General features: G+C 34.3%; 2 protein-coding genes across 5 annotated transcripts; both read right to left on the bottom strand.

Annotated features, from left to right (window-relative positions):
- Positions 1–1,023: 1,023 nt before the first annotated feature.
- USP (UDP-sugar pyrophosphorylase) lies at positions 1,024–7,548 on the bottom strand. 2 transcript variants are annotated; one of them, XM_078320350.1, is made up of 17 exons: positions 7,343–7,548; positions 6,456–6,560; positions 6,256–6,372; positions 5,774–5,914; positions 5,243–5,342; positions 4,858–4,985; positions 4,688–4,759; positions 4,535–4,599; positions 4,380–4,440; positions 4,141–4,258; positions 3,724–3,851; positions 3,360–3,436; positions 3,171–3,276; positions 3,020–3,079; positions 2,495–2,575; positions 2,116–2,355; positions 1,024–1,416 (listed from the first exon to the last, which is right to left on the bottom strand). In XM_078320350.1, exons 1-17 carry the CDS (start codon positions 7,415–7,417, stop codon positions 1,282–1,284), a joined length of 1,809 nt encoding a protein of 602 aa, XP_078176476.1. In that variant the 5' UTR covers positions 7,418–7,548; the 3' UTR covers positions 1,024–1,281. The 2 variants fall into 2 exon arrangements, with proteins under 2 accessions (XP_078176476.1, XP_078176477.1); XM_078320351.1 differs by lacking the exons at positions 6,256–6,372; positions 6,456–6,560; positions 7,343–7,548 and adding an exon at positions 5,978–6,058.
- Positions 7,549–15,212: 7,664 nt separating this feature from the next.
- LOC144569104 (ABC1 family protein) lies at positions 15,213–22,266 on the bottom strand. 3 transcript variants are annotated; one of them, XM_078319292.1, is made up of 19 exons: positions 21,905–22,266; positions 21,165–21,288; positions 20,832–21,059; positions 20,557–20,643; positions 19,660–19,749; positions 19,443–19,569; positions 19,239–19,327; positions 18,990–19,158; positions 18,587–18,708; positions 18,358–18,486; positions 18,155–18,253; positions 17,944–18,001; positions 17,770–17,845; positions 17,554–17,683; positions 17,160–17,317; positions 16,982–17,054; positions 16,685–16,879; positions 16,499–16,592; positions 15,213–16,220 (listed from the first exon to the last, which is right to left on the bottom strand). In XM_078319292.1, exons 2-19 carry the CDS (start codon positions 21,237–21,239, stop codon positions 15,415–15,417), a joined length of 2,805 nt encoding a protein of 934 aa, XP_078175418.1. In that variant the 5' UTR covers positions 21,240–21,288; positions 21,905–22,266; the 3' UTR covers positions 15,213–15,414. The 3 variants fall into 3 exon arrangements, with proteins under 3 accessions (XP_078175418.1, XP_078175420.1, XP_078175419.1); XM_078319294.1 differs by having other exon boundaries at positions 19,239–19,346; positions 21,905–22,226; XM_078319293.1 differs by lacking the exon at positions 21,165–21,288 and having other exon boundaries at positions 21,905–22,017.
- Between the last annotated feature and the right edge of the window lie 916 nt (positions 22,267–23,182).

Genomic DNA, 23,182 nt, shown 5'->3' with positions numbered 1-23,182 from the left:
CTCATCCAGTTGCAATCGCCAACCATAGGAGAGCGTGGTGCACCGTCGAGATCTGACGAGGAGATCCAGCAATGAGAGCGTGGTACACCGTCAGAGGGGGTCCATGCTAGCCTAGCGAAGGTTGTCAGAGTGCAACATATGAATACTTCATTAGTTAGATATGCATACTTCATGTTGTTAGTTATGAATACTTCATATTTACATTAATTAGTTAAAATACTTCATTAATTAGACATGAATACTTCATTAGTTAGATATAAATACTTCATTTGTTAGATATGAACACAGTATACTTACTATAAAAAAAAAACTTTTTAAGTGAAACGAAGAGGTGTCTGATTTTGAATTGTATAAATTATTTCGTACATGTATGAATACTTCGTAATCTTCAGTATGAATATTGTTAGTGTCAGGTGTGAATACTTCCTGTATTACTAGGCTGTTGGGAATATTTCCTGGTCCCCAATCTGGGCAGGTGTGAATATTATTAGTGTCAAATGTGAATATTTGTTAGTATCATGTGTGAATATTTTATTAGTTAGATATGAATACTTCATTAGTTAGATATAAATACTTCATTGTATAGATTTGCTGTAGTGGTCCTCAATCTACCCGAGATTGCTCCTGCACATCTATTCCCCGGAATACACAGTTATTCCTAGACTTTCATATCCTCAAGTTCCCCAACTAATTTTGGATCGATATTAAATTATTTTACTGGCTATATGCAAATTAACTACCAAATTATATTGTCTTAGTGATTATTTTAAAATCTGTAGATTGTATAGACATTTGATCGATCTATGTTTGTGTTGGCTGTCCTGCCAGTTTATACATTTTGTTTGTGCTTTGTACCTGTAGTGCTGTCCTATCCTGTAATAACAACAATCAAAGATACAAGCAATTGAGCAACCAATAAAAAAACTGACAAGTTTAGAGCCTGCGTGTCCTAATATTGCAAATTGCAATCCTTAATTGCGACAGAGTATGTCATGCATATTATAAATAGATAACATCAAAACATGGTTAATAATCCAAAAAATTGACCAGTGCTTATTGATTATTCACAACTAATCAGTAATGGATAGTACTCTGAATCTTATTGACCAAAAAACTATCATGGGATCATAAAATAATGGACAAATGCGTCTTATTAAACAAAAAATGCTCCTCTACACAAGAAAAGAAATACATTGGATCATACAAATGGACAAATTCTCAACTCTTAAGCCAAGATTCTTGAAAAACTCATATGTTTATACTGTATGAGTGGGGTTTGGTTTAGTTGATCTCAAGCTGCTCGACTTTCTCTATCTTAAAACCACGGATTCTGATTTTTTCAGGAATAGTGTTGTCCTTGTAGTCAACAGGCTGGAGACTCCACCCTTTGTTGAGAACAACGCCACTAAGTTTAACCTGCCACAATAACCAAAATAATGTGTAGAGTGTCAAGCTGACCCTGGGGAACTAAAAATCATCATGTATATTTATCCAAAATAGAAATTATGTGTAATCATTCAAAAAAAATATAAAATGTCCTCCAAAACTATACAGAACATGAATAAACGTTCTCTATACCATTCCCAATACACATTTTGAAAGGTACTGATTTGAACTAAAGCCTCCGTTGTTTAAATCTTAATAGACAAGGAAGAATGGGCAAGTATCCTCTCAGGTATTGGACAGTGGGCCCACAACTTTATAGCTCAGATTAACTCCTAGCTAGGCCTAACTCAATCCGGTGCCTCTTTGACAGTATATTTTCTAGTTAAGGTGGGAGGGCAATGAGTGATAATCATCATGTTTCGAGGGGCATGCAAGGTATGCTATTTTCTTATGTTTTGTGGGGGCAAGCTTGAAACGAACACAAAAGAAATAAAAGCAATAACAATAATGATTATGATATATGATAATGATGGTGATGATGACAATAGCCATAATGATAGATCGATAGTAGGCATTTTGCTTACTAGTTCAAAAACAACAAAAAACAATAAAAAAAATAATAATTAGAACAACAATAATGAACAGCAACAAGAGCAGTATTAATAAAATTGACCATAGTAAACACGAAATAGTATAAATGAAAGGAGGGATTAAATTGAACAAAACTACCTCAGCACCATCAGTTACATTAATTATGAGAGTGCCATCCAAATTGAGGCCATCAAGGGATACTTTTTGTCCGTTGACAACCAAGGTTGATCTCTGGGTGATGGAGCATTTATTGTTAACCTTCTCCTTGACATCCTTGAAAATCAGGGCCCACTTAGGGCTCCAAGTTACACGTGGCCAAACCTCTACCTCTTGCCCGTTGAACACATCTTTCAGTGGCTCAGATATTGTCAGACCAGCCTGCCATTCATAAATAAAATTCTTCTCAAATCACAGGCATTAACAAACGAGCAAGAAAAGTCAGCAAACAAAAAAGTTTATAATAAACAGACCAACATGAATATTCAACAAAAAGAACAGAGCATAACAAACACAAAACCTTTCTAAGAATAAGGCTATTAGCTCTGTAAATTGCCATCTCTCCTGAGGTTGCACTGTGGTATGGATTTCCTTTTGGTACCTAGATGAAGAAAATTTGTGTAGTTTCTATTATTTTTCATGGTCCTTCAAGTGAACTTTCTCAACATTTGAAGTTTTAAACATACCGTCCTACTGTAATAACCTAAAAATGATCAGTCTGCATTTTGGGTTATTTCAAAGTAAATTTCTCTGACTTCTCCATTGGCTTATTATTCTAACAATTAGAAGGCCCACTCCTAAATCCTGTCATACCGCTTATTTTTTTTTATATACAGGATATAGTATTAGGTCTAAGACTTTTTAGCCGTTGCTTTCAAAAACACTAGGTTGAAAGTGATTTCTATTAAGACCAATACAAGTTTGTTCCAAGAAGGATTAGATGACTACTGGTATCAGAGTATTATCTATTATAAAAGAAGTTCCATGGATGCTATTATGCAAAGATTATAACATAGAAGTTTAGTATTTCCAGTGCATAACATACCTTAGCAGCATCTTCTGGATTGTTTTTCACGGGTGCATATGCAAGCCATGTATCCATCACCTGCATCCAAGGGAAAAAAAATATGTATTTCAATGTCCAAGTCTAAAAAGACTAAATTAAAATAAAAATTCATTCAGGAGATTGAACTTACAGTGAAACCAACTTTGGCTGAAGGAGGTAGTGTTTTTGGGTAGTCTTGCATCATACACTCCAACCGTGTAGATGACTTAAATGCTGTCTTTGTAGAATCTGTGTATCTTGTTCAAGATACTAATTATGTAACCACTAGCTAAATGACATAATTAAACTTTGGTTATTTTACAAAGATAAGGGAACATACTTGGGGTTGACAAATTCAGCAATGGCACCTTGTGTTTTCTTGAGTTCTTCAATGTATGATCCGAGCTCTAAAATTAACTGAAAATCCCATCAATAAAATTTATTATCACAAAGAAATAAAAAAACCACACTACAGAATTAAAGGGTGTACCCAGTGATGAAAGCTCCCACATGTTGTGGGGTCTGGGGAAGGGAATTTATAGTCTGCCTTCCCTTTGCATTTTTGCAAGGAGGCTGATTCGAACACACTACAGAATTTACCAAAGAATTTTCTTTTCTTGCATTACCCAAGATAGATAAAACATCTAAATACCTTATTAATTAGAGTAATGAGAAAGAAATAATTAAAATGAAAGAAATAATACCTGGTTAATGTTACCAGGATATGGAGAAAAACCGGTTTCAGGATCATTAACATCTCCATCAGAATGGCCCGTTGCTCTTAGTAGTGGATCCAGCTGATTATACTCCACATTTATTACCATTGTTCTTCCTGCATAGAATTTTCATGGAAAATCAACTCAAATCCAAAAATTACCCGTTTTAGCAACAAGTACTGATGCAGCACTGCTCAAGAAAGGGAGTCCGGACATACCATACTTAACACCTAACATATAAAATGTTACATTTTATTTTCCTACGTAAGCGTGTCTATGATTTCTAATTAGGCCCCTATTGTTTAAGCTACTTTTACCAAACTAAACAAAATGGAGTAAGAAAAAATGCAGTGTGAAATGTTATGCAATGGCCAACTGATTAACAAAAATGAGAGGGGGGGCTACCATCAGCATGAGTAAGTTTTGTGATGCCTCCAATGGCTTCCTTTGCTTTTCGAGGAACCGCAAGAGAATTTACATTGTATCCCTTTGTTGCACTCACACCTAATGATGCTGGTATTGCCTATAATAAAGTGAAATTAAAGCCAGGTACAACAAACGTAGTAAAATTAAAAGTCCATACAAATTGAAGTGATGCAATTGTCTACATTTGGGCAACTTTAAAGGAAATAAAAGTAAGAAACCTTAAAAAGCAGTCCATTTGTGTCCTGAAAGAAAAGCACCCACCTCCGACCAGTCTCCTTCCTGTAAAAACAAAATGGATATTAAGAATAAATAAATATCTGGAGAAAAAAAAAAGAAGCAATTTGCCAACTTATGAGAAAGATGGGAAATGTACCATTGTTCAAGCAAACCACTAGTATAAAGGAGTGAATGCACATCGCCATGCCCATGAGGCTTTGTCTGCCAATAGATTCATGTTAGGAAATAAAAGAGAGAAAAAAAATCTAGATATGGTTTGGTACTAACAATACATTAACCAATAACATACCTGAATCTTGTACTTGTCATTTGGGTCAAGTGCAAGCCTGGCATCATTGTCTGCTAGACAAGCCACTTTTTCCTGTAAAATTTGTTAGTATCACATATAGAAAATACGAGAAACAAATAGATGAATCTTTTTATGAAAAATAAATTGAAAGTCAACAAAAGAAATAACACCTGCTTTAGAAGCTTGACTTGTGAGAGCTCCATCCCAAAATAAGAGTTTGATTCTAAAAGCTCAACAGTACGTGCATGGGTGTCGTCAGATGTCATTATTACCAAAGGAATCTTAGCCAGAAGTTCAGCTGACAACATGATAACCATAATTCTAGCTCATAAGATTCAACTTCATCAATTGTTCAAACAAATTGCAATTCATAGGCAAGTAAAATCCTGATGCCAAAAGGTAAGTTTACAAACAATAAGAAGAAAAAAAAATTGCACAAGCCAATAGCAGAACCATGATTCAAATGCACAGAGGATGTCCTGGAGACTCGTAGGATGTACAAAAAAGAGGTCTCCAGAAATAAAAACAGAGATTTTGTGGGATTGAAGGGAATACCCTGTGCAAACTCAGCACTAGCCTCCTGTAAAGCAAGAATAGACTCGATGTAGTGCTGAAGGAAGCATTTTCCTGTGGTTGTCTCTACCGGAAGTGCCAACTGCCATACAAATCAATCAGATTGGTTAACAATTTACTATATACAAATTTATCAGGTGATGAAGATTATGTACACATGATTATAAGACCTGAAAAGTACCATAAGTATCAGACACATCCTTCTCTCTTAACAACCTTAAAATACCCAAACTACCCTCTTACTGATATTTAGTTTGGGGCACAGAAAAACTATGAAGACGATAGAATACTCAGGTTATCTTTCAACTTTAAATGGGAGGAAATATTGCAGGGACCCTTTTTGTTCCTCCTTTTGTGATTGTGTGTCTGTGTATAGTAAACACATACATAAAATTTCCTCTCTTCAAAGGGGGATCACAATCTTTTTTATAGACGTACAAGAACACAATTTACCCATTATAAAATTAACATCTTTATACATTGGTCCAAATAGATAAAATAAATTCATTTTACCTTTATGCCCTTGTAACCAAGACGTTCACCAAGGCCACCAGCGACAAGAACAAAAATGGCATTACGAGCTTCTTTAACACCAGCCTCTTCCAACTTCATGAAGTTTTCATCCCCAAATGTCAACACCTCCCCTGCCGGCACCTACATTCATGTTTTCCCAGATAACAACTCTTGTCAGTAGTACTTTTCTTGGACAAATTTTACCTAACAATATCCTCAATGTGAAGTATTCCTCAACTTTTAGCCTCAGCACAAGATCAATTTCCAGTTCCTTGAACTATTCATCTTACACAGAAAGCATGCCAACAAAGGGGGCTCAATTTTAGTCTAAAGGCTTACTCTAACTGGTACAGAACTGTACCTTACCTCAATCAGAAAATCACAAGTTATATTTATGGTAATCCTCAGTGCCCCTTTTGCGAGATTTTTAGGTCAGGTGAAAGGCATAGACTATATTTTAATTAAAATTGATACAGACTTACAGATGGTGTAAAGCCATCGTAAGGATTTTTACCAGCCTTCGAATCAGCCAATAGCTGTCTTGCATTTTCAATATAGGATGATAAACCACCAGGATAGCTTGAATCAAGCAGAGCCACCTGCATTAGTTATGAATTTTAGTACCTCAAAAGTATAAAAAATTATGAGATTAAAATTGTCATTTGCAAGTAAAATCCCAAACTTGATCGAAGAAAGCCTTCTTTTTTTCGACATCAAGATCAGCATCAGACCATTCATCAAAAATATGTTTTTGCCCCTCTTTCAGGAGCATCTTTGCAAGCTCAATCTGGTAAAGAAAACAACCATTTCAAATGTTCAATAAACAACTTCAGAGCACGAGAAACGTAATTAGTAATTTTGTTCCAGCCAATTTATCTAATACTCTACCTTATCCACCATAAAAAAGGCTATATACAAGCATTAGATGATCAATAATGAATGCATGCAGTTTATAAAATTATATCGAGTACTGTTCATCCAAAACTAATATCTAATCTAGACAAATGTTGGGTAAACAAAAATTTCATGATGAAAACCAGAACTAAATCTCAATGCCTTACCAATTAGGACTAAGGCATTATGCATAAGTACTACTGCTGGTACCGAATGGTACATAACTTGCTTTTGTTTGACAACGAGGTAATTTCTACCTTTGGCTTATATAAGCCCTATATTGTACTTCCTTTTTTTATGGTCTATATTGTACTTCCTTGGATTAAATTGAGCTATATAATTGCTTAACTGATGGACTCCTACTGTAGCAGTCAAACCCAAACAAAAGTCTTAATGTTACATGTGCTAGATTAAATATGGCAGGACAAATTGTATTGAATGTTAATATTATACAGTGAATTATTGTAAATGCAACGAATCACTCATGAATTTACAATTTGATTTGACACTGCTATGTTAAGCAGATAAGGGTGCGGTGCTTCCAACTAAGATATGATACTCCAGAAAGGATGCAGTAGAAAAGTTACCACTAGGCGTTTGTATTTTGTAATCAATTTCTTACAATTGGTTTCAAGGAGAGAGACAGAGAGAAAGTGAGAGATAAAATAACGTTACCTGTTGAGGAGATAGAAGAGAAAGGTTTTTGAGGAGAGCGGGGCAAGAGGAGGCCCATCCTTCATCCGCCGCCATATCCTCTGCACCGGAATCAGTTAAGTTCGCCGGAGGAAGAAGAAGAGAGAAGCAGATTAAGGATACGAGGAGTAGAGATCTAAAATTCCGACAAAGTTCACGGAAGAACGGGAGAAGAAACGCGGAGGGGAAGAGAAACGACTCTCTGTTGAAAAGCTTTTTCGAAGGTTTGAGAAAAAAGCGCTAATTATAGAGTTTTGCTAAGAGTCCCCCCGCCCTTGACATTTATTTCATTAGCGTGGATATAATTTAGAGAATAAATTGCCTTTTACACAGAATTATACAAAGTTATGAATTTTAGAAAATATATATGGATATAACTATTAATCTTAACAAATATTCATAATTTAACAGTGATGTTGTTTAACATATTCCATATAGCAAAACATTACAATATAATGATATCCAAAAATAATAATAAAGATAGAGTGAGTCTATGGTACTATGCATATCACGGGTTGTTACTGTGTTACGACTCTATATTCGAGTTTTCAAATCCTAACAGTCAATCCAAACCATTCATCTTGTTCTCCATATTACTATGTGTTTGGAGACCAAATTTTACATTTTTTAAAAAAAAATTACAATTTTTTTAGATATTTAGAAAATCACTTGATCTGAAAATTCTGGACCATCCAAAAACAGTGATTTTCAATAAATCTAAAAAAATAGTAAAAAAATTTCAAAAAATGTAAAATTTGGTCTCCAAACACATATTAATATTGAGAACAAGATGAACGGTTCGGATCGACCGTTAGGATTTGAAAACTCGAATATAGAGCCGTAACACAATAACAAATCGTAATATGCATAGTACCATAGACTCACTCATAAAGATATATAATACTTTGCAAAATCGTCCCTACTTACTAAAAGTATCAATATAATTTGGTTATAATATTACTATACAATGTCAATAGTGTCAATAGTAATTATTTAGATACTACTAAAGTGGGAGGAACAACTAAATAATAATTTTATTTTTACGATGATGATAAATGCAGTTAATAAATAAAAATACAGTTTGAAATATTAAAAACATACTAACAAAATTTTGTGCAATTTGAATATTGTTTAGCGATGCATTTAAAATTGTTGATTTTATATAGTTGAAAATTAACATTGTTTGATGAACAATAAAATATACATCAAATCTCATTATCTTTTACGAACATGAATAAGTAGACAACAAATTAATTTTAAAATATAAAGTTTCAAACTTAAATTTCATTTAATCTATAGTTAAATTAAATAGTTGCCATGTGATATCTCTCAATAATAATACAATTAGATCGAATAAGCATTTAAGTGTGCAACTCATGTTAACATATGAAACAATTTCTATGACTCACGGATAGTTGGCGCGTAGCGGCGCTATGAGCCCATGACAAAGCGTGTATGCAGTGGTGGTGGGAAAAGATAGTGGGTCCGACTCCGAGAGGCGTTGTAAAGCTTTGTCTTTATTCCATGGGAAATTGGATGTACATCAAATCCAATAATGCTCTAAGCACAATTATTATCACCTTCTTTTTTTTTCTTTTTTTCTTTTTTTAAAGAAACAACCTGTAGGTAAATTAGTATCACCTGTTGCTCATCCGTCTGGCTCGTATGCATTTTAAAATACTTTTATAATAGTCCTGCAAAACTATAAAATAGAGTTTTAACTAGACTACAGTTAAATATATGTCAAATATTTAAAAGTAGCTAGACTATATAAAAAATAAAAAAAAGATAAAATTTAATTAAAATTTTATACGTATAATTAAAATTTTAAAATAATAGGGATACTTAGCCACCTTTGATTGAGTCTTAGATCTGTTCCTGGAACTCGGTCTGAACTCGAAATAAATCATCCCTAATATAATGATCTGATCCGAGCCGTCCATTGAGTTGAATCGCGCACCGTCTCCTTCCTCTTCGTTTCCATTTTAGAGCAACAATAATATGTAGTTCCAAAAAATATTCGGTTAAATTATGAGTGCAGTTACGCAAATGATACTTTTATGTCATGTTTAAAGCCTATCTAGATCCGATTCAATTAACAGGTAAATTATAGTTTTAGACTTTTAGTCCACCTATCATTAATGTATTAAGTTTACAATTATAACATTCGTAAAAAATAACTTATAATTTTAAAATCCAACATTGGTCGTTGCAATTTAAAATCTGCAATGATTTAAATTTAACAAGCTTTCATGCAATATTAAAAAAAAAACACTAAAATTACATAACAACTTGATACAAAATTCTATTATTTGTCCACTTTGTATCTATTATTTGGATCGAATGAAAAAAAAATATAGTTTATGAATCCTACAAGGCCCGTAGTATAACAGCTGAGGCTGTAAATATAAGAAATATTTATTCATTTTGTACCCACATTATCCGTAAATATACTATTCATATTTATATCCGTTACGTATATATAAAAATGATACGGATATGAATATAAATTTGAATTTAAATTGTCAAACTAAAAGCGAATGCTATAACTTCAACGGTGTTAAATTGTCAAAATGTTCTATGTATGCTTATCAATTTCTTAATTTTCCCTCTTTCATTTTTGTCGAAATCCGAATCCAAAATAAAAGAGAATGCTATAACTTTCAACGGTGTTAAATTGTCAAAATTTCTATTTACGCTTCTCAATTCCTCATTATCATAAACATCAACAAATATATACATTATATATGTGCATATTTGTTAATAATATCTCGTAATTATCCATTTCATATTAATATACAAATCCATTGTCATTTATCCGCAACTTATCCTAACCCGTTTAAGATAAATTTAGTTTTGAATTTTGACATCCATTATACTTATACATTTTCGCTTAATGAAATATTAATTAGAATGTAATTTTAGCAGTATCCACTTTCAAATCTATTTCATTTACGTCCCTAATAAGTAATAACAGTTGTGGATGTAGTTGAAACTCTCATTTCTGCTTGACTTGTCAGATGCAGCAAGCTCCCATGCAGCAAAACCACAAGCGCTTCCCAAATTTGTAACGAATTCAGATCCAGTGAAGTAACTCAATTTTTAGATTTTAGATCGGGATAGTCTGATTCAAATATGTGACAATTCATCTTGAAATGGAACGTACATATCCTGAGCGACGGATTTGAATCAAACGTTCCCGATCCAAAAACCCAAAACCCAAAAATTGGGTTACTTTAGGGGGATCCAGACCCATTTATAACTAGGAATCAAGAAAATAACCGAGTAGATGTACTGGACATGAACCTCCTCTAAAACTACTTGTACTGCATCGATCAACTGCATATATACAGGGTTAGATGTGGGATTTTCATCAGGATAAGGCAAACAAATATCGAATCAGATTTAAATGGCTAATTGAATTCAAATCCATTAGAGAGAGAGCGCACATCGTAGTGTTTTATTTTTGTTTTTGAATCAACAAATTGGATTTGGATTGTTGGAGTGTGCTTTATATCTATTTAATTTGTTGGGATATGCTTTAGATTAAATTGGACTCCGCTTATAAAATCTATCTAAAATATGTTGGATTGTTATTGTCACATCACAGGCCAGGCCACTAGAGTAGGGCAAAGGTCTAAAATCCAATCACTCTAAATTGATTTTGAATTTCCAGCATAGCACTTCCCTATATTGAACTCCATCCCTACAGGATTCAATTCCTCTCGAAAACTGCAGAGGATGAGCCTCGCTTTGCGGTTTGAGATTCGTGCCAGTTAAAAAGAACGGTCCAGATCTATTAATTGTAAAAGATTTCCTTGTACAATATTGGAGAGGATGTGAATTCGTCCATGCGTGCATATAGATTCCTAACATCCTCGCCACATTATGCTACCCTTTGGCTTATGGGGGTCTAGGTATTCCGAATTTGAATCTCAGGAACACGGTATTGCTTTTAAGGTGGTAGTGGAAGTTACATAATGACAAGGATTGTCTTTGGTCTGATGTTGTAAGGAAATTGAAGGGTTTGAATACAAGCAGTTTAGACCCCTCGGTTTGAATGTGTAATGGCTCATTCTTTTGGAACCAACTGGTAAGAATCAACTCATTATTTCAATGGAATGTTCTTTGGTCAGTGGGTGATGGCCGGTCGGTTTCATAGTGGTACGATTCCTAGGGAGGGCTCCCGATTAGACAGATGAAAACTTCGGGTCTAAGGCCTAGGCAACAAATTATCTCTTTAAGGGACATGATTGCAAAATGGCCAGTGGTAATACCAGTACTGGTACACCAAATATCGGAGTTTACTGAACTACAAGATATCCTAGTTTGGAGATGGAGCACCGATGGAATATACTCTGCTGCTTCGTTCTATAAATTGCAGTCGGTAGCTGGTAAGGTGCGATGGCAGTACAGTGAATTGTGGTGTACTTTTGCTCCTCTAAAGGTCAAGTTTTTTGTCTTCCTTTTACTACATAACCGATTGCTAACACATGACAATATGCTCACAAGAGGTATGCATGTTGAAGCTGAGTGTGCTATGTGTTCTGAGTGCTCAGTGGAGACAATATTCCATGTTTTTATCCGCTGTCAGTATGCGAGTCAAGTTTGGGATTGTATGGGGCATCTCATTTACAAATCTGATTCGATGCTGGAAACTTGGGATAGGTCCTGGTTACAATACAGGCTCTACTCGCAAGAAAATAAGAGGATATGGGGAACTCGGTTCATGAGTGTGCTATGGGGAATTTGGAAGCAGCAAAATGATCATATCTTTCGAGGGAAAAGAATGCCACCACAGCTACTAGCAAGGAAAATCAAAGAAGAAACAGAGCTTTGGCTTCAATGCTGCAATGAGAGTAGAGTTGTAAGTGGAGAAGTGATGAGAAGAAATTCAATTTCTATTGTAATGTGAGTTTGGTTGATTTGTAGAAGTTGTAAACTATTTTAATGTTTCTGTTTAGCTTGGTAGCAGTACCAGGTTTTTTAAAAAAAAAAGACATAATATTCACCTGATTAATGCTGGGAAACAAGGTTCTTGCGATTCAAAATTTTATTAAAAAAAAGATTGGTAATTGCCATATGTTATCTCTGCCGTCGGGTGCTGATTCAGTGCAACACCTCTTTTATTAATAAACTTTTTAACAGACAAGTTCGAAATTATTGGTGCAAAAAGGACAGAGACATCCCTTAATTCCCTAAGTGGCCTGGCCTGTGACATCCCTTAGTTCGAAACTTATCTTCAAATAGGACCGCTCCAGTCTGCTGACTGGCACACTTACACACACCTAGTGCACATCTCCCGTATTCTGGCATCTAATGCACGCTATAAATGCATCTCCATTTCAAGAGACGAGAACATACTGGCCCATAACCTGGATAATTTGGCACGGACCGCGTAATTTTCATATACTGGTTTCGCATATCCACTTTGCTCGTTTGTTTAAACCTCAGCTTGCTTTTGTTGTCACAGTTAGAGGTGGCAAAAGAATTCGTAGTTCGTGATTCAATTTTAGTTTGATTCGAAATTAGTTCGTTTTGAAACAAATTAAATTCAATTCGGTTTGAATCTTATTCAAATCAAACTCAAACTGGATATAATTCGTTCGAAATTGATTCGTTAACTATTTAAGTTCGAATCTCAAATAATACAACTAATGGATTCAACCATTAATTTTAATAATGCAGAACCAAACTTATATCACAGCTCAAAATTGTTAATATAATGATAACTTATAATAGGAAAATATTTCAGCAGAGTAACAAATTAACAATGGAATAAGTTTCATTTGATTAGGTTTATGCCATGATTTTAATCAATCTAACAGCGTAAAAGGTAATGAAATCTTGAACTAGCTCATAATCCATTAATGTGAATTTGTGAAAGGTAAAAGGAAACTGTATAAATTTTTGTCCTGCGAGAAGAAATCTCAGGCTTCTAAATAGCTAGCTATAGCGGCGCTATAGCTAGCTATAGCGGCGCTATAGCTTTTCCGGACCATAAACGCTAAGCTATGAGATAAAATTGTGCTAACTCAGCTACGACCGCTATAGCTATAATAGCTGACCGCTATTACCGCTATATGAGACCCGCTATAGCTACCGCTATGCTACATGGTTTTTTTTTTGCAATTTATATGAACTTCTGTACTTCTATTCTTATTTCTAATGCTACATGGTCTTCTACGATAAGTATACTAAACCAAACTATATGCTTCTATTTTTATTTGTGATTTATTCTATCATTCTATATCGAGAAATATTCAAATACTAATTATTCATTTTGATTACTCTTTTTATAGTATTCGTTTGTAAAATTATTATCGTTCGTTTCAATTGAAAGCTGATTTTGATTATTATTATAATTATAAAATGTTTAAATATATATATTGACTTCATTTACCTTATAAAATTAATTGCTCTTTGTCTATTATAATATGTAATACCATGAAGTATAAACTATTAAATAATGTTACTTTTTAGATTTTTTTTTCATTCTTATTTGCGTAATTGATAAAAAATATAGACATAAATTAGTTGTCATTTAGTTGTTACATCAATTCTCTAATATTGATTATGTTGATAATTAGTAGAAATATAGAATATAAAGTTTGAAAAGGAAAAATCGCTATGTGTGATAGCTTCCGCTATAGCTACGCTATTCGCAATAGCTTTTTTTTTTTGTCTCCCCGCTATGCCGCTATAATCGCTATTTAGAACCTTGAGAAATCTAATGCATAATCTACTAGTATAACTAGGATTGCCAAAAAAATTTGTAGTTCGTAATTCGATTGACTTCGATTCGAAAAATGTGTAGTTCGCAATTAATTCGATTCGAAACAAATCAAACCCAGTTCGGTTTGAATCTTATTCAAACTCAAAGTCAAACTAGAATAAATTCGATTCGGTTTGATTGGTTGCCACCCCTAGTCACAGTGCTGAGTTTTCTCTCAATTCTTCTTGCTTGTATTAATTAGATGTCTACACTTGCTTGTATTATATTTTATGATGAAATGAATATGCCTACTAGGGCTGCACAAAAAATTCGTAGTTCATGATTCGATTTGAGTTTGATTCGAAAAAGTTCGTAAAAATTTCGATTCAAAATAGTTCGAAATTAATTCAAACCAAATTCAAACTGGACCTGGTTCGTTCGAAATAGGTTCGTGAACAATTCTAGTTCGAAATTCAAAGTAACGTGAACCGCTGATTTTTGCTGATGACTTATGTTCGCTGATGACTTAAAAGTTAAAACATAAGGTTGCCCAGCAATAAGTCATAACTCATAAGTCGTAACTCTCGCTCTCAGTTCTAAAACCCTAGACGACTTTCACCTCTCGTTTTTGACGACTACAATCACTCTTTCTTGTTGTAAAAAAGTCCGTAAAAGATTCGAAATTGGATTTGTAAAAAAATCCAATTCAAAATTAATTCAAACCAAACTCAAACTAACTTAAGTTCGATTCGATTGGTTTGCAGCCCTAATGCCTCCGGACTTCAAATAAAATAAAATAACATATCTCAAGAATTTGGCAACCAGAGTTTCAGGGAGAGTCATTAGGAATCAATACTTTTTTGGAAAGATTGGTAATTGCCAAACATATGTTGTCACTGTCATCGGATACTGAGTCAGTGCAACACCTCTTTTATCAATAATTTTTTAATAGACAAGTTCGAAATTTATTGGTGCAAAGAGGACAGAGTCCATAGCACAATAGTTACTTCCCTTAATTCCCAAAGCATTTTAATGAAAGCGATGCCTCAAATTAAGAGGTACAACCAAATGGAACCACAGTCCGCGCTAATTTAGTTGTATGCAATCACCTACTATTGGCAAAAGAGATTAAATACCGGGGAAATTTGTAATAAATTCTATTATCTATGTATAATATATAAGTATATACCAATGTAAATGCTATCTAGCAAACAGTGCAAGCTTATGAATTTTATCATCATCATATATTGGAGCGCAACAAACTACCACCTACTATCAAACCAATTACAAAGGGGCAAAAAGAGCAATAGCTAAATCAAGGATTCAGATATCTTGCCATTCAACTTGGTCCAAGGGTGAGCTGCATATCGGGCCCCTTCTCGCCAGAGCTAGAGAACTCGTCAGGCAATGGGATTCCGAGATCAGCACAAACCATTTGAACCACACTTCTAGTGACTCCACCGAGTGACATTTTATTAACTGTCACTGCCATAGAAAAATTGTTCTCCACATCACAAAAGCCAGTTGATCCGCCCAGACCTGAGTGCCCAAAGCTCGTCAGCTTTCCATCTGGATTTCTGTACCTCCTAAACCCTAACCCAAATTTCCCATCTGGGTATGTCAGTACTGAAAAATCACCCATGCCCATAATGGCATCATGGATTTTTTGGTTTTCAAAAATTCTAGTCACTTTTTGCTGAATAGCATCATCACTGTCATCATGCTCATGCTGGTTAGAATGGGTGCTAACAAGAGTATACCCTTTACTTTTAGATTTTGGATCACTGGCGGTACTCTTTGTGCCTTTTTTCTTCTTTGGAACTGCAATAGAGGGAGGTTTTGGGATATGTTTGTGGCTACCAAGGGGAGGCTTGGAATAGGAGGAGTGAGGTGGAGGGATCTGACCCGCTGCAGCCAGGGCCGCATAGTACCTTGCCAGTGCACGAGCTGAGCAGTGGCCGTTTGCAGCTGGGATGATGGCACGACGAACGTTTAGTGTATTAAACATGACGGGCAAACCCGCGACAATCTGAGCTAGGTCACTTCTCGTCAGATTGGCAGGCATGTCAGCATTTTGCCTTTGCTGCATGACCTTCTCTATGTCATCCATGTCAACTGTGAGTGTAGCCAATCGGGATTCAATACCTAGTTAAAAAAAAATAAGATAAAAGGTACAAAAAATTAGGGAGCATATACAGTTATCTACTAGGACCAAAACTACCTAGTACACCATGAGGATCTGAGAATCTGCAAACACGGATCTAAATAAGCAAAACTACTATGAATATGAAATAAAGCCAAAATATCCAGTACTTGAATGGTAATACCTACCATGTGATACTTACCTATTCGTGCAGATATCTCAGATTTCTTTTTCGTATTTATTTTAAAAAGCAGCATAACTCATTATACAATGTATATACCTGGGGGAATGCCGACATACATCTCTCCTTCTATATTAAGAGGATGAATTATGGCTTCTTCTAACACTTGCTGAAATTTTTTCCCTGATGCATGCTGTCATCGACAAATTTTCATGAATAGGATTAATCAATCTAACTACAGCAATGATTAGTATCAAATAAGATAATAGGGTCAGTAAAACTTACCTCTATAATACCCCCACAGAGCCAACCAAAAGACAAATAATGGTAAAACTGGAGGGATCCAGGCTCAGTATCAGGGGTAGATTTGGAAATCCTATTTAAAGACTCTTCCCAATCGCACATTAACAAAGGATCATCCTTCATCACATCTCCCATTGCATTCTGCAACCCTGCTGTGTGATTAAGCACGTGATTCACCTCCATAAAAAAATAGTCCAAAGGAGAAGAATTTTAGTTGTAATGCAATTAGATAAATTTTGACATGAACATGAAAACCTGATATGAGATAGTCCATAGTACCTGTATTGAGTCTTTCTTATTGTTACCAAAATTTGGCCATATATTAGCAATTGTCTCATCAAACCTTAGTTTCCTAAAGGCAAAGAGGAAATTTCTTTTATAGTTGTCTACAGTTTTTACTTTTTCACATCACAAAAATAGGAAAGATGAAAAATCATAACAACAGTAGATAACTTACCCCTTGTCAACGAGCCAATGTACAAGACCAGCAGTAATACCTTTGGTCACAGAGAAAACAGGAAAAACGCTATCGGGTTCAACAGCTCTAGGATCATATTTCCCTAGCACACCTGCCGCCGTATCTATAATCACCTTTCCATCCTTATACACACAAACCTGAAGAATGTTGCCAAATAAGAATCAACAAAGTTTAAGGTTCTTTACCATTCTTTTTTATTTTGCAGAAACTTCAACCAATAATTTGCACAGGGACAATATTTTTCAAAATGTTAAAAGTTGGGAACCAAAAAGTATAAATTTACAAAAGGATGACGTACTAATTTTTAGAAGGGTTTTATTGGAGTATTTGTACTGTGAATGCATGTGATGGTGCTAATATAATATTAACATACCTGAATTCCAAGTATTTTGTCAGTACCAATGTCAAGTAGAAGTTTACGTAATTTAGCCTCCACATTTGAGTTTACTGGTGAACTGTAAATCCACTGTGAGCTGGTCGCAGGCCCATGCAACATCATGGTACTGATACATTCATTTAACAACTAATTATAAAAGGACTAACAGGTCAAATTATTCCAATGTAGAATATTTAATGTAAAATGCAATACCCCTGCAGAGCAGACTCAGCAAATGGTCTCATTATCTCAAGATACACTATCCGAACATTTAGCGTAGATGAAAGACCTATTAAAGAGGCAGAAAAAAGAAGTAAATCATTATCTTTCTTACAAAGACAAATTTTCATTTCCATTCTATTTGAGAAATTTGGTTAAGAAAAAAACCTCGAAGAAGATTTAGCACTCTTGTGAATATAATTGCATCTCCAGGAAAAGCATCAATCTGAAGAAAATATAATCTATGTTATTTTACATAAGTTAATTACTTAACTAAATTAAAGTTCAACCACATTTAAGATAGACTTCCAATAATCATTTCTACACTCAATTAATGCCTTCTTAATTTGGACAAAGAAGACATTGAATTCAAACTTACAGGGTTGAAACGCTGGGCTTCCTTTTCATTTAACTTGGTCTTTTCTCTTAGAGCCTTCATATTTCTCTCCCTTTGATTTTGCAGTGTTTTTATGTTCTCCTGAAGAAGAGGAACAATTTTAATTAGAACCTCAAGACTTCACTAGCGTTTAAAAGTACTATAGCATAATTGAAATGCTGTCTTGTTTTCTTAAATCTACTTACAGCTGCTTCATTTGCTGGGGTAGAATTGCGAAAGAAGATCTTGGCAACTTCTAGAGCTTGTTGAGGCATATCTACACGTAGTATAAGCCCCATTTGTGAGAAAGCTGCCAGAAGTGCCACATGGTCCCCCTTGAAGGACAAAATTATCCAAGTTCAATGTTAATATTTTAAATTGCTGACATTTTTAAAATAAAAGACGTGTATAGACAGTAGAAGGAAAGTAACTAACCTCCGCACAAGACAAAAACATCTTAGCCAAAGCCTGCTTCATGGAACTAGATATTGATTTTGTCAGCCCAAAATCAAGCAAAATGGGGTAATGTGGTGGGACCTTGCTCACCAAGAAATTTCCTAAGATAAAATCACTTATTAATAGATATCATACCATAAACAACCTCTAAGAAATAGTTAAATGAAAGAAACGAAACACGATCCAGCATCATTTTCTTTATTCTTTCTCTGCACTAGATATAAATTTTATACATACTACTGTCTTCTGCTGATATGGTAACTCACAGGCACAAAGACCAGCTGTGATAGGGCAGTGCCTTAGCCACTTGCATTAGCAGTGGTGGCGAATATAAACAATTACAATTACTAAAAATACTAATAATAAGTCAGTAAGGAAGTACCAGGATGTGGGTCCCCATTGAAGAAGCCATCAATATAGATTTGATGTGCATATGCACGAGTAATTTCTTCAACAAGCTTTTGCTTATCGACTCCATATGCTTCTAGTGAATCTTTATCATTTAGCCGAATGCCATCCATGTATTCCATTATTAGCACTTTCTCTGTTGACTGCTTGTTATTTAATATGTCAAGAGAAATTAAAACATTTAAGGAAAACAAATTGATAAGTAGACTTGTGAAATTTGTACCTGAATAACTTCTGGAATAAGTACATGAACAGAGTTAGGGTCAGAACTGTTGCTATGGCTTAGGTTTCTTGCTACTGTTCTAGTATTCTCTGAAAAAAAAAAAGATAACTTTACCAGCCAAAGAATAAAAAATCATAAATACGAGCCTTCAAACTATTAGGCAGTACACACAAACCAACAGTTTACATAAAAATATATAACTACCTGCTTCATGATTGAAATCAAGCTCGTTAGGGGCCTCTTTGCACCACTCATCTATCATTTGATTAAAATCATATTGGGGCTCAGCCCATGCTATCCAATCAACTATTGACTTGGCATTCTTCAAGTCCTGTTAAGAAAAAAGAGCAAAAAATGTAAATACACAAAACATAATATTGCTTAACAAAATTCACAAAAAACTACCAAGGAGAAGTGAAACCTCAAGAATGATTTCTTTGATCCCATCATGCTGGACTTTAACAACCACCTCTCTACCGTCTAGCATTGTTGCCTGATGTACTTGTGCTATCTATTTTATTTTCATTCAACAATCAGAGATATTTAGTACTATTTGTAAAGGGTTAAGATCCATCAAAATTATTTAACTTGACAATTTTAAAAATAATAAAATATAAAGTTTAAGTATGAAATCCAACATTTTGGGCATAATACACATGGTGTGCAGGTGCACGCACATGTCCATGTGTTTATCATGCCTATAAAAATGAGACAACTTGATGCATATTTTTCCATAATTAAAATAAGAGTGATGCTTCTATGGATATAAGGATCTATTTGTAAAATGAACATATTTTTATTTTCAAAGTTCAAACAGTCGATCCGAACCATTCATCTTGTTCTCCATATTAATATGTGCTTGGAGACCAAAGCTTACATTTTTCTGAATTTTTTTTTACTATTTATTAAGATGGGTACAAAATTCAATGGTCTGAATTTGATATTTTTTGTACCCATCTTAATAAATAGTAAAAAAATTCAGAAAAATGTAAAATTTGGTCTCCAAGCACATATTAATATGGAGAACAAGATGAACGGTTCGGATCGACTGTTTGAACTTTGAAAATAAAAATATGTTCATTTTACAAATAGGTCATTATGTCCATAGAAGCCTTTGCCTTAAAATAATATCAATTTCTCTTTTTTTTTTAAAAAAAAAAATTATAGTCTGAATTTTAAAAAGTCCAATATTTTTTATATTTTTTAATTAATATAAAAGTATTGTCAAGATTGTCAAATAATTCCTTTTTCAAATGATCTCATCCAATGAATAAATATAAATTTGTTTATTTTTATATCAAGTTCAGACTGAGCTTACAGATGCAGTTGCAAGTGGTGTGTTAACAAAGCCGGAGAAGAGATATTTCATGGACTTTCCAAGCTCTCTCTCTATTGTTCTGCGTACCTATTCATTAAAAAAGGGTCCAATAAAGAAAAAAAAAACTGAGAACAATATTGGCCATAACAAGGAGGGCTACTAAAAATACTCAGATGCAAACTAGAGAAATGTTGGATACTTTGTGAACTAAATACAACAATGGGTGTGAATGTAATTAACAAAATATTCTTGGAGGAGAGAAAGGAAAGTGGTACCTCTTTCAGGGAGCGGGGAGGTAAGGAGTCCTGCAACTGCTTTAGCACAGAAATATAGGCCTCAGGAAGCACATCCGCCCGTGTAGACAGATATTGTCCCAACTTGACCCACAAGCCCTCCAGTTCCATCATTAAATTGAGAACACGCCTTGCGTTTCTCTCGTGCGTTTTCTCCCATATTGTGTTCTTTTTGCTCCCATTGGCCCACTGCACTCTCTTTTGCATTGCCTATATAAAATTAGATGTCCAAATAGTTAAGCAAAAATCACATCATTCTGATTTCAAAAAACATGTTTATTTTTAAGAGGGAACATGGGGAGAAGTATGTTCCACCTTATAGTCAACATAGACAATGATAGCAATGGCGAACACCTTCAGACGGCGGGCGATGATATTTCCCCATCCCATCACAAGTCAGATATTCGAGTTGAGATGTATATAAACTAGACCAATTTATCTGGACAACAGAAACAAAAAAAGAATAAACATCCACACCATGACTTATCTTAGATTATCCACAATATGATCAAAAAGGAATACTTTGTTTGCTTTTCCAACAAGTGTTCTACCCACACAGAACCCAGCAAAACCTTATCCACCTTTTGTTTGAATACTGATAAGAAGAATTTTAACGGTTCCAAATACTGACAAGTCTTTGCCGAGCACTATAATAACCCAATGGGTATCAGAATAACAAATAGCTAATCCAATATAGTGAACTAAGCTCCTTGAGAAATCCAATTCCAATCAGAATACCAGTAAAATTAGTTTTACAAATTTCTCAGTCATTCAGTCCTGACCAATGTAATCATATTTTTAGTTTACTTTTTCACTGCCAGTATAACTCTCCCCAATTTATTTTGATGATTTCCCCAATGAAATTGATTTCCTTTTGGGGCCACACTTAGGATAGACAATTGCAGTATTGCACCTGATCACATAACCTACTTTGCGAAAACAATTGGGGTTAAAAAGCCAAGCGATATCCAGCAGAGAGCTCGATTCTTGAACAAACCAAAATATTGAACAACAAAAACCCCCCAAAAAATAGTTCACAAGAGAAGAGTACTGACCTCAATTACGAAGCCACTGAACGATTTCGACCACGGTGATAGTTCAGATTTCCACGAAGCTACCGTGAATAGAATAATTCATAAAAAGTTAGCGCCTCAAAATATGGAAACGAAGAAAAAATGCGAATAGGGGGCAATTTAAAGCTGCCAAGTGCCGCACGATGGATTCAAGAAACGGGCAAGACTTTAGTTCGAATAATCCACTTGACAATTACCTTCAAACTTAAAAGTAAAATAAAATGAACTTGGTGTAGACCAGACATAAAATATCTCAAGCAAACTCGTAATTAAATAGGAGCAAGTGACATTAGCTACGTTTCGTACGGAATAATCCGTATGTAAACAAAAGAACAAGTGAATCTAGGCTTACCTTCTTATCGGATCGTTGAACTGATGCGGAGACTGTTTGATCTTTCCATCTACAGGTCAAAGATACCCCATGGTCGATGTCATTTTTCTTCAGGCTCACGCGCTGTTTCAATTAATTTTATTTAACTTTTTGTTTTTGTGGTCGGTTCGGATTGGGTTTGTCACTGTTGTGCACGCAAGCGTCTCTTTCTTGTTGTCGGGTTTGGACCGGAAACATGTAGGAACAAAAATCTTCATTTTTTACTAGTCCAAATTCATTTTTTTCTTTCGAAATTCCAACAGTATTTATTAAGCATTTATATTTATATCATTAGAATAGGAGGGTTTTACTGTCTCTATTTTTTTTTTCTCCATCATACTTCTATTTTTTAATTTTCAATTTATATTATTTTCTTTACATGATCACTTTTTAGTTTATTTTTATATGAATCAATAAGTTAAAAAATTAACATCCATAATTTTTCTATACTAATATATTTTTGCAAGTTCTTGATATAAATTAAAACAAAATAAAAATGTCATAATCTTTTATATTTATATAAAGAAAATAATATTAACAAATCTAACAATTTTATTTTAATATTTAAATTGTAAATTTTAAGTTATTAATTTTTAAAAATTAGAGACATGTGAATCCTCATCTTTTTATAAATACCGGGAACATGTGAACCTTATTCTTTTTTGTTTTGTATTAAGAGTGTAAACCTAGGAGGAAATGGAATTTTTTTTTAGCAAATAAAAAATTATATATCAACAAAAGGGATTGATTGTTTTTCTTTTCTTACAAATTTAGCAAGTACCGGATCGGGTGAACCAAAAAATTTGATTCAGTACACCTCAGTTTTTGTTTTCACAGCATATAGGCCACGGAAAATCCTAAAAAAAAGGATGATCGAATCAATTTTCAGT

The sequence above is a fragment of the Carex rostrata genome, chromosome 18, assembly GCF_964058835.1.
Source record: "Carex rostrata chromosome 18, lpCarRost1.2, whole genome shotgun sequence".
NCBI classification, from domain to species: domain Eukaryota; kingdom Viridiplantae; phylum Streptophyta; class Magnoliopsida; order Poales; family Cyperaceae; genus Carex; species Carex rostrata.
The sequence above is the reverse complement of the archived record's forward strand: the minus strand, read 5'-3'. Positions and strand labels throughout refer to the sequence as shown.